Raw genomic sequence first — 12,783 nt, forward strand, 5'->3', positions numbered from 1 at the left:
AGCCCCGCGATATGTAATATTACTGGACGAAAGCAGACTGTTGTTAAAATGGCTTTGATTGGCTAAAGCTGTAACAATCGCTAATACTGATTATGCAAAGTGGTCACGCGGCTCTGGTCTTGTTGCCCGGAGGTCTTCAATCGAGTTGCTAGTTTCTGTCAATTGTCACCATGGCAGGATCAATGTGGTTCCAAAGAGCGAAAGTTGTTTGTAGTGTTGGACTTTTCTTTTGCTGTTTGATTTTGTTGTTTCATTTCCAAGAAATTGATCTGATGGAAACATCTCGAATAGTGTTCAGTTCAGCAATGACTGGATTATCGCCACCGAAAGAGCGTTCTGAGAAAGATTCAATTCATCAAAATCCTGGTTTGGAGAACAGATCAGCCGAACCAACAGAACAACCTGGGAGAGTGTCCAGTAATTTGGTAGGAACAAAAAGCTCAGACATGGTGTCCTCTTATAAAAGCATGAGTGACAAGCCTGACAAAAATTCCATCAAATATGACTGGAATGACAGCGATAATGCGGAACGGAAGAATAATGAAACATCCTATGACGCCCGGAAGAATATTTTGGATGAAAAAAACTCAGAAAAGGTACTTCAGTTGCAAATATAACCACTATAAGCATTCACTTCTTGAGGGAAATCGAAATCTACGTTTCATTTATACGACAAACGACACCTTCTAATTTAAAATCGGTTTCCAGAGTCTCTAATCTGTGTTTAAATATACTTCGGCGCATTGCCTGGATTACTATCACATAGCAGATGATTACGCATTTTGCTATTACCGATGAAATGTCGTCTAGCAATATGAGGACATAGTATGCATGGTAACATAACGGTTAGGATGATAAAATCTTATGGTTGCCATTACTCAGAACATTTTACGAGCAAAAATGATACTTTAGCAATTCTGTAGAAAAGAATATACACGTCATTAGAAACCGAAAGAAAAGCTAGAAATTCGAGGGTCGCATGACAAAACGTTTTCAAACCTTGGAAGGCGGGAACAATTGCATATTCTCTCATTGGCGAAAATTTAATGGCTTAACCCTGATTAGTTTTTGTATTCTCCTATATTTCAGAAGATGACATCACCAATAACTGTTCAACAAAGAGTATCGAAACGTCGCTACCTTCTGATCGTGCACCATGATTCTAACGGACCAAATGTCCAGTACGCTGCTTGGAGATCAGGAGTTGCATTTGCGTTACACTTCAACAGAACAGTCGTGGAGTTGATGTTCAGTGCTCACGGTAGCAACCAAAAGAGTCCCACAATACCGACTAGACACTACGTTAACGACACATATGACATCAAAAAACTACAAGAAGTCGTCGATTTTGCAACATTAGACGAGTTTAATCATGACTGTAACCATTCTGTACAAACGTTACTACTCAATCCATTGGATGATAACCATTACTCCCCTGAAAAATATGAACAACAAAAACAATATTACAATGATCACTACCATGTCTCTCTGCCGGAAGTTAAACATCTTCCTAAGACTTCAAGCAATAGGATGAGGGCTCTTGAAAACTCAGCTTCATTAGAATGTGTTGCTGTCCACGAACCATTATTTTGGCGACCTCCACCTTACCCTAAACCAATCGCTGAAAAGTTGTCAAACGTACTCGATAAACAAGTTGTTCTAATTCCTCACATACGTAAAACGGCACAACAGATCTCGGAGAAGATATGTGACGGGAAACCATACGCTGCTGTCCACTGGCGAAACAGAACTGGAGAGGGGTATGTATGCATCATTCCTTGAAAAGTCTTGTTGAAGGTTCCATCGTGTAACAAGATACAAAGAAATGAATTTTGTAATGAAATAACATCTGATATTGACCGTGGCAATGGAATGAATGGAAAAACATAGCGTCCAGGACACTTGGCTCACATTTGGTTCGTTGTGGCAGGCCAGAATGAGTGTACATACGACATTTTATAGCTTTTATTGGCCTTATCGTGTGACAATCACAATGTCAAGTGCATTTGAACGCATGTTGATGCATAGTCCCTCAAATACCGATTATTGGCAACTGTTTTAATGAACACACATATGTACACTGGTATATCAAAATTAGTGATACTATCTACCTACCGATGAAAAGATATATCTTGTGGTATTGTACTACATGGAACTAATGTAAGCAAAGCAGTGATATTTAAGAAAAGAGTTTACTATTGGCTTGAAGTTCTTCGGTTGGGTTTCTGTAAAACTATCAGCGGCACCGACATAAATAACGCTCTTGCTCACAGTTACTAACATTTTCACAAAGTTTACACTTTGCTGCTTACTATTTTTTATTTAGCATACATCATGCTAATGATAACTTCATTCAAACAATTTCCCATTTACAGTTAGCATGCACTTACACAACAAATGCAAAGGTGTAATTGCAGCGGTTCTCAAGTGTTTGCGATTCGTCCATGCAATTCAAAAATGAGATATTGAACATTTTGACCAAAACAGCACAAATATCACAAATTACAATTTGCATGTTTGTCACAGTTTTAACATACTCAGTTAAGTTTACCCCTAGGTACATGCAAACAAGTTTTAAAGCAATAGAACTTTCAGTTTCAGAGAGATTTATCGACCAAAAACGGCGAAATTGCGCATACTACAAATATAAAAATTTCACCACAATTTGAACAAACCGTAGTAAAGCCAAAGCTTCAATTTAAACTGGTGTGTGGATCAAAAAAATAGCAATTTGCAGGATTTACCCCTTTTCACACCATTTGCATATTTTTGACACTGGTATGTTCATTTAAATAAAGCACATCTCCACCCCTCGGTACACCTGTACATCGAATACTAAGATGGTAGGTGCTGCTGTTATATAGTTTTGGCGACAAAAATCCGTACATAAGTATGCACACTGTAGGTGCGCACGTGGATAAGTAGGTGCGCACGTGGATAAGTACGCAAACCGTGCGAGATGTCAACTCCCTTTACGGGGAGTAGTGAACTAAAGATAAAAAGTGACCAATAGAATAAAATGATCAATTTTAGCCAAGCTGTCAAAACTAGTAATGAATAGCCCAGCAATGTTGTTGGTAAAATCCTACTTGTATTGTACCTGGAATTCTATATGTGTTGTTTGAATAAAACCATGTTCTATTTCTGTGATATCAAATGTATTTTGTTCCATATTTTTATATTATTACCACGTAAAATATGACTCCCTTTAGACCGTCTGGTGCGAAAATTAACCCCTCCTCGATATTATAAATCAATGTACCTTTAAGTGATTGGATATGAGTACAACCGTGAGAGCTATTGACTGTCTCTTTATTAAAATTATTGTCATGAATTTCCTATGAATAGAACTGCGGCCCTTGTCTATATTAACACATCTGTAGCAGTTAACGATTTTTCTGTGAATACACTTTTGCCTACAATTGATTAATCGTTTGACTCTCAAGAGTCACGCTCAGCATAAAGTTGACGGATGTCAATTCTACCTACGTAAATTTCAAGGCTTCCTAGTGAGTGATTTCAACCTGAATTTCCTGGTAACATTCACGATCGCAGTCATTGACGTCGTTTTGCCTACACAGCAATACAAACATCTCATGTAGTATTTGGCATTTCAGCTAATTTGTAATGCTTACTTTTATTCGTCAAGTAAAATATAAGGTTGGACGAAAAGCTACCGCTGAGAGAGTATTTATTATTTATAATTCAGAAATATAGTGGAAAGAAAACGAACCAAAGGTTGAAATTTGGTCCACTTTTAATGTAAATGATCATGTGAACTGACAGGACGATGAAGTTTGCCTACATTTTCACTGCTATTCTTATAAATGTTTGCCGAATAATGTTAAGATCTCAATTGTTACAAAATAAGCTATATAAAATGTCCGACCATTTGTGGACCGGGTTTTATTCCGCATGGATGACACAGCGTTCAGTAAAACTCACTGATGAACTGTTCCTTAATATTTCAGATGTGCGCCGCCAAGCGGTTGTGGTGACAGAGGTCTGAGGTTGGTAAAGAATATGAACAAGACGGGTGAAGTTGCAGCAAAAGACATTCGCAATTTTGTGTTAAAGCAAAATTTAAGTTGTGTTTATGTTGCCCTGCCAAGACACGCTAAGGTAATTACATTGGTTGATGGGTGCACTGGCCATCTGTCACAATGCCCCGCTGTTCTCAAGAGTTCACCTTTTTTTAAACAGATGGTCTAAAAGAGATTATGTCATTAGAGTAGTAGCCATTTACCGAGAAAAATGCTTTATTCAGTGCGATAGAGAAACATATGACGATAATCTAAATTATCTAAATCTCAGGCATCACATTTCACAAGAGATTTGGAAAAAGGAGATTTGGACAATTTTAGGAGCCACTAACGCTGTCGGTTATGTTACATCGTATATAAACGCTAATTGTATCGCGTCAGGTATATTGCGTTGTTCTATATTTTTAAATTTCTAAATATGAAATACTTATTGATAATTAGGGTCTCTCTCTCTCTCTCTCTCTCTCTCTCTCTCTCTCTCTCTCTCTCTCTCTCTCTCTCTCTCTCTCTCGCTTAGGCCTTATTGCTTTAACTGGGGTTCAATTTTCTATTTTTCCTTTTTCTCCTTCTTCTTCCGCAATTTGCCAGGCTAGATCTCCGAAATCGCCGCCTGCAGCCTTTTTTAAACGTATAGGGCTTATTAAATCTCCGATAGCTGCAAATTTACGCATTATTTGCATGATTTTACTTTCAAAACAAAGTTGGTTGCGTAAATGCGCCAAAGGAAGGATATGTATAGAAGTATCGCTTCTCGCTGATTTAGACCATGCCTACGTGTTTTAACAGGTTAAATGATAAACAAGTGCCACACTCATATTTGATAGGACGCGGAACCCGTGACACAACGTATTGAGTACCTAATTGATTATGTTTATATCTTATTCTTGTATAGCCAATAGAGCTAGAGGTCTGATTGTTGGTACACTGGATAAGTATTGAAGAACATGGACAAAATTCCATGTGCCCAGGGAAGACCTTTGACAGAGATTTCACAATTTACCTATAAATCAGTAATGACAAGTGTTCACTCTCTCATATATGGTGGGATTGGGTTCCTGAAGTGTTACATCCTCTACCTCGTTAATTGTACCATGCCAAATTTTTCTTCGAACTGTGTTTATGACTTTGCACTAGCCTTAACGGATCTTTTTTACAGGGACAAGAACGGGAACAAATTTTTTGTTAAAATGTCACATGACCGGTTACTACCTGTACCTCTTTAATTATGCACATATCTAATTTTCGGTTTCCAATAGAACTAGAGGTATGATTTCTGTATATAGAAGTATGGGAAAACGTTTGGTTTACAGGGATAAGCACGGGAACAAAGGTTTTTGGCAAAATATCACTTGACCAGCCACTTCCTTTACCTCATAATTTATGCACATATCTAATTCTGGGCTTGTTAATACAGCATCTATTCATAAGTATTGAAGGAAAGGTTTTGACTAAATGCTATGTGCCATCGAAGACCTTTTTTCCTCGAATATGTATAGATGCCTATAAATCAGTAACCACAAGTCCTGAACCCTTCATATTTGGTATGATTTGTGACCTTATGCTGCCACATCCTGTACCTCATTAATCATGGGCATATCTAATTGTGGGTTGGCCAATGGAGCTAAAGGTCTGATTTTTGGTATCAGTCTGCACGATAACCCGGCTTTTGAGGTGTGGGCGGTACCGGGGATTTGATTGGGTATTGTACGGTGATTGGCATTTGCAAAAGTATGTCAGAAACGATTTTCTTAAATGGTTGGGTTCACCCATTGAGGTATAAATAACAATCGACATTTGTTATCATATGAAAATATTTTAAAATAATTTGATATTGTTTGTAATTTATCTAATCAAAAAATAATTATTTTCTTGTCGATTTGAAAATATTAACAACCTCAGTATGCACGTGTTCTACGACATTTACATTTCCCTCCCTACGAATAAATGGCTGACACTTCGACGAGAGTTGACTGGTGTCGATGCTTTGACACCAAATCATTAGAACAGAAACTCACATGGTTCTTCAAGTTACGGATCAAATTTCAAGCTACTTATCCTTCTAGAGTAGAAATAATGATACTTACAAAAATGGCTTTGCTGGAACAAACCTAAATTGAAAGGTCTAAATGTAGCGATGACATGAACTTCAAACCGGTCCAAGTACTCGTCGACTGCTGTACTGTGAAGATTCGGTGTCTCAACATCAAAGAGCTGCTGATGTTTAGCCCCTGCTGATGTGCATCAGCCCCCAAAGAGTACTACCAAATTTATAGAAAGCTACAAAACATGCGGCTGTTTTTACTCACAATGACTGCGTCCTGTCTCAAAGCTGTCATCATTATATAATTAGAGCTGCAGTAATTTCCTGACGGGCACTGATGGATGCCGGTTACGATCATCGTTGCGTATACGTACCACCACGTACAAATCACTGGAAAATCGACGGCTGAGACTATTATTTTGTTTCGTTTTATAGAGAATAATGGTCTCTGGTTTAGAGATATCGACTTATTACAGATATTGGAAGGTAAATTACCTGTCGGGCAGTGACGGGCAGCAGTAACTTGTAGGACCCCCTTCTGATAGAAGACTTGCAACACTTCCTGCGATCACTGACCAGTTATGACATTGGCATTGCTTGTCGGGAATTTTTCGACAAATAGGGGCTACCAAAAGTTTATCTCTGAATGCAGTTGTGATTAGCAACCTCTACTACATTAATAGAGAAAATGTGCTCGTACGCCGACGAGTTATTCCGTATTGTGGAAGTTTCGTGCACCATCAGTGTCTCGCCGGTCTAGCTATGAATGAGCACAACCGAGTAATTGCACAACAGCTCATTATGCATGACCTTATTATGTCCAGCCTCTCAACCAATAGGCAAAGCTCTGAGATGTCATGTTATATTATTCATTAGTATTTGTTTACAACATATGCGATTTTCGCGCCACATCATTAGCCTGGGTTTTCTCGATTATTTACGCCTATTTTACCTTATTAAGGCATAGCTGATGAGTCATACTTTGAGGGAAATAACGATCGGCTAAGCTACATTCAAGAAAGTGGTAAGGAATTGGCTAGTGCCGCGCTTCGCGCCCTAAACGACTGGAATTTGGCATGTGTCAATAAATGGTTTTCACTGCAAGTTACTCGAAATCGTGTCAGTCAGAGCAATTACCGACAAGGGGGCAAGCCCCGATGAGTATCATGAAGCTGTATGTTGCCAAGAGTACACCATTGCCGATTGGAGATGTTTACATTCCTCTGATGGTACTTACGTGGAACATAGTCGGCTTGAAAATTTTAGAGTTTTTCATTGTTTCGCTCAAAAGAGTTCATACTTCTAAGAACACATTGTAATGAACAACAGTAACAATTAATCATTTATAAATAATTAATAATACCTAAAGGCCTTTTTTCGTACTGAATTGAATTGTCTACATGATTTTTAGACCAAAAATTACAAAGTTTCAAAGAGAGGTCCTGTCAACCCCATAGAAAATGTACCCTCTATTTCTTCGTGTAGTGAGGTCACCAGCCGAGCGAGCGGGACTTTAGCACCCGTTTACCTTATTGTGGCAGCCTTGCCAAACGTGACACTTGCAGTCTTTTTCGATCAGCGTCGTCCTCAACAGCAAGATTATGCCACAAAATTGACAAAATGTTCATATTTTGCCCTATATTCACACACGTGAATTCGCTCGATTTCTTCCGACGATCGTGTGCCCCGTGACCCAGTGAATTCATTTTACTTTTATACTGACAATAGGGTGCGTTTAATCTGCATAGTTTGGCGATTGAAAGTTCAGTTTGTTCCAAATCAAGTAATTCTAGCTACCCGATTGAAAAGTGCTAAAATTATATTTTAAAATATGTATATTGCCAAAAAAATATTGGACAATATTCTCCAGACATATCGCCGACACTTACAACCTCAAAAACAGTGAAAATATACCTACGTTTATGAGAAACCCGCGTCTTTATTTTGGAAATATTGCTGGCTTTTGTTTACTTTTCATGATGCTACTCAAAGACGCCATTTTAATCTATATTTTTCGTCATGCAATGGTACTGGAAAAGCCTGGTCGTCGTGCAGACTGTATATAAGGATACATATGCGAACAAAGTTTTGTGCAAAATAGTCATGTGAACCGGATGACCTTTGACCTCAATTTCAAAAATATGCCTATAAACTAGTAACCAGAAGTGCTACTGCCTCAATATTTCATGGTGATGAATAAACTTAATGCACCACATCCTATACCTCATTAACTATGCGCATATCATGTGTTTGGCTTACAGATATAGCTAGAGGTCCGATTTTTGGTATACAGGGCTGCATATAGCAACAAAGTTTCTTGCCATAATATAATGTGAACCGCATGCCCTTTGAACTCGATTGCACTGGTATTTTCATCCATCCATCCATCCATCCATCCATCCATCCATCTCTCTATCTATCTATCTATCTATCTATCTATCTATCTATCTATCTATCTATCTATCTATCTATCTATCTATCTATCTATCTATCTATCTTTCTGATTTTTTCTAATCTGTTTCTCTTCTTGAGTTCGTTAGTTTCTGTTTATTTGTTCATTCCCAAGCCGGATGTATAATAAATGTTCGACAACAGTTGTTACTTTGAAGTCATCTTTTCTCAACTATGACGGTGTATGTTACTATAGAATGTCATCAACCTTTGCACCGCTAACATCTATCTATCTATCTATCTATCTATCTATCTATCTATCTATCTATCTATCTATCTATCTATCTATCTATCTATCTATCTATCTATCTATCTATCTATCTATCTATCTATCTTGATTTTTTCTTAGTTCTCTTTTGCGTTCCTTGTTTTCTGTTTATTTGCCAATGATCCAGCCTTGTGTATAACAAATGTTCGACAACAGTTGTTACTCGGAAGTCAATTTATCTCAACTCTGACGGTAGATGTTAGTATGTAATTTGATAAACCTTTGTAACGGTTACTTTTGTTTTCATCGTTGTAAAATTTTCTGTGTTTGTCAAATATGATTTGTCGGTTAATGGACATAATCGAATCAAAAGTATCTGTAACTTGCTTAATTAAAAAAACCCAAAATACATTAAACTTTGAATATGAATTGCGCTGGAGATACCAACTGTTTTAAGTCTTAGCAAGCAAGAGTACCTCAGCTAGATGACTGGAACTGCGGTTTGCCATCACTTAAAATAGTTTTTGTCTTGTAACATAAATGTCCATGGTAAATAAAGATTAATCGTTGTGGACTGATCGTTGTTCCAGGTTATGTTGAAAATCATGAAGGATGCTCATGTGCCGAACGTCGTCAGTAAAGACGATATCGCTCCGCCAAAGTTCCCTGATGTCGAAAAATATAAACGAGACAACTATTTTTGGTCTCTCGTAGAGCAGGAGATATGTGCACGTAAGTGTAGATCCAAATGTAACGGCAACATTCTGTCATATATTATTTTTGCACATGCAACTGCAACACTGTCATACCTAAGTATTCATAGACGTGTAAATTTAATTATCTCTTATATTCTAAGTGTATATACAAGGTAACTACAACACTCTGTCGTACCCTAAGCGTTTATGCGTTATAACTGCAGCACTCTGTAAGTGTATACACATATGCATCATGGGTTTACCATTGCCCTTGCTCTTCTAATAGACTTTTGACGAGGAAAATAAATTAAATGGTGTGCTTTTTATCCCTCTTTGAATCTAGATCTGATGTCTTGTTCAAGCACTTTGTACATCAATTCTAGAGTTTTAGATATTAGATGTTTGTCAAAAAGTCGACTTTTGACACCGCAACTTTGAACAAGGAAATTTTAGAGATTGTGCTGCGTTGTTTGAACTGCTATGTACAGGGTACATCCAAAGAGGGACCCTTCCCGAGGCATAGTTGTTCAACATTTGGATACAGTTTACTCCAGACAGAACTGGCTAAGCGGTTCAGGCCAGCTATACATCACACGTGTATACCCGTCTATCGGTGTTATTGTATAATGTTATCATTGCTATGACATAAACTTTCATCTTCTACTCTTTCTCCAATATTGTGCAGGTTCCCATGTTTACATTGCAAGTGTACATTCAAGTTGGGAACGCAATGTCATGAGTGTAAGACGAGTGCGGAATGCGAAAACAGTGAAAATGACTGATGTTGTATCCTGGATTGCCGACGACATTGCTGTTAGGCGATAATTCTATTTAGAATCACGAAAAAGCAACTCTCTATTTCCAGTCTGGAGCTCCCTGGATTTACAAGAGAACAACATAAATTTCGTAGGATGGGCATTTGTGACAGACATCCGGACTCTTATATTTTTAATTCTTGACTGATCTGCCACTTGTTGGGGATTATTTTAAAGCTCTTTGGGTATGACAAAAAATTTACCTTCTCAGTTTTTCGAAAATTTACAATTCTCATTATCCCCACTGAGCTAATGTGGCACAGGAATCGCGACTATTTTGAATTCCAAGTATCGGTAAATATCACTAAACTATTTGTTGCTTCCTAAAACTTGCACGGTGACCCTCTATTTTCATTCCAGATTTGTTAACAGAGTGTTTTACTTTTTTGTTACTCGACTTATATAATGATAGTTTCCCTTAAAAAGCTTGAGAAATTTAGATTGACTTACGAAAATAAAGTATGTATACAGTCAGAGGTCGTCATTTTGGGTAAGCAAGGTCAAAGGTCAACAGTGTAGCAAGACAATATCAGAGGACAACAATATCGAACGAGATTCACAAAAGTCATCAACGGAGAAAGAGAATGACCTGAGGCAAAGGGTCAGGAAATCAGTGCAAAAGGTCAACAATGTGGGAATACAGCACCAAAGGTCAAACGTGTGACTACGCAACTGTGAAGTTCTTCGCTGTGACTCAATGTCCACCGCAAAGTTAGACGACCTGTTTTGATATACAGAACTTTTATTTGAGGTTGTAATTGTATAAAAATGAAGATCACATGCCAGTCACGTGACTGACTGTGCTTCTAATATTTATTAAACTCGCTGGTCGCACAACAGAAATTCTGCTCAGGAACACCCCTTCCCTTACTTTATTAGATAAGATAGAACCGACCACCATAGTTTCCATTTGCATGTCTAATGTACAATTCGACTCTTTACGTTACGATCGTCGAATTGGCGATAACCCATGCTCCTGTTCGCATAATATGGTGAGCGTGTTAAACCAAACTGGGTTAATCATTTCATGTAATATAAGAGATAAAAATGAACAACGTTTACTAGCGCTTTATTGTAAAAGTGGGCTCTTGTTTCTTTATATAGTGAACTCATGTGGTTGCACAAACGTTTGTGGTAGCATCTGTCCCTTGGTGTATACTTAATTCATCATCGCAACATTACGGAAAGTCGGAAATAATATTTTGTTCCTCATTGGCTATGTAGGATAAATTCACGAAATTCACAGTAAAGTGTCCCACTCAGTTAACCACTGGCGGCGCTGTGCTAGTGTCGTCACGTAAAGACTGACACAACACATTAGCAACAACACTCGAGCTCCGATGCAACTAATCATACATTTTCGAGTGCATTTCCAGGAAAATGATTGTACATACGCGTGATATATCTAAATGTTACTATAAATAAATTAATAGGGTCGGTGATCTTCTTTGTTTCTAATAATGATAATTTGTGACTGCCACTTTCCATCATTCGAATTGACTGACATTTCCAAATTTATGCCATTTTTTCACAAAAGCATTTGAATTCCGAAACTGAAGCTTTATTTCAATGATAAACAACGTCAGACTCCGCTGTCTGCCCACATGATCAGCTAGCACCTCAAAGTCAGTCAATAAGAACAACGGTACCCTTGAAGTCACTCTGGCGTTCATGGTGGTTGTATAGAAAGGGGTCACACATGGTCTTTTAGTACTAACATGTACCAATCACTCTGGCAACTTATCTAATACATCCTCCGTACGGCGCGCAAAATGTTTCAAAAATGTTTATTTTACTTTATTTTGATGTTATTTTGTGTACAATATTACTTCATGATGATACTTCCGATCAGTAGCATTTTTCAGGTCCCTGTCTGTCGAGCAGTATTGTTAAGACGCCCCTCTGTACCCTACTTTCTCCAAGGATCCTTCTCAATTCTACCCCTCCAGAGATGTTCGTCAACATGATGTTCACACTCTCCTTTCAGCCATGTACGTACAATTTTGTGAGTAGCGTTTTGATTTAAGACCGCCATTGATGATTTAAGATGTATGTCATCGCACAGCACAGAACGTGAACTCATACAGCGTAAATAATTGAGCTCATACATCAGAGTTGACCCCACAGATGGTAATTGATTCAATATTGTAGTAATGCAGTAACATTTCTCATTATGAGCGATGAGAATTGAACAACAATATTAAGGGACAGGACAGAAATTACACAGGGGTTAGGGCCGGTGTTTCTTTTGGGAGGGTTGCCATTTTACCCACAAACAATTTTTGATGGGTCAAGATATTTCACGTATGCGCCTTTTGGGGAGAGTCATCATTTTTAGAAATTATCGCAACTATAAGAAGGAAAGATGTGGCTGATATCGTGCTTCAGCAAAAAATGTCAAATCATAATACACTAAAGTCCATCGGGCAAACTATTAACAATGTTCCCTACAAAACAAGCCCTATCTGTACATTTACATACTTTGCTTGAAGTGGGAGGTAAAAAGTGAGTGTGTGTACAAGAAATTCTA

At 37.9% G+C, this 12,783-nt stretch overlaps 2 protein-coding genes across 2 annotated transcripts in view; both read left to right on the forward strand.

Annotated features, from left to right (window-relative positions):
* Window positions 1-12,783, forward strand: part of LOC139129530 (uncharacterized) — a 263,263-nt gene that overhangs the window by 148,359 nt on the left and 102,121 nt on the right. The gene's annotated exons all lie outside the window — the stretch shown is intronic.
* LOC139124933 (uncharacterized) lies at window positions 139-11,664 on the forward strand. Its single transcript, XM_070691052.1, has 5 exons — window positions 139-596; window positions 1,090-1,760; window positions 3,972-4,122; window positions 9,334-9,475; window positions 10,124-11,664. The coding sequence occupies exons 1-5, from the start codon at window positions 171-173 to the stop codon at window positions 10,261-10,263; spliced, it is 1,530 nt and encodes a 509-aa protein (XP_070547153.1). The 5' UTR covers window positions 139-170; the 3' UTR covers window positions 10,264-11,664.

Source organism: Ptychodera flava, chromosome 3 (assembly GCF_041260155.1).
Source record: "Ptychodera flava strain L36383 chromosome 3, AS_Pfla_20210202, whole genome shotgun sequence".
Classification (NCBI taxonomy): Eukaryota; Metazoa; Hemichordata; class Enteropneusta; family Ptychoderidae; genus Ptychodera; species Ptychodera flava.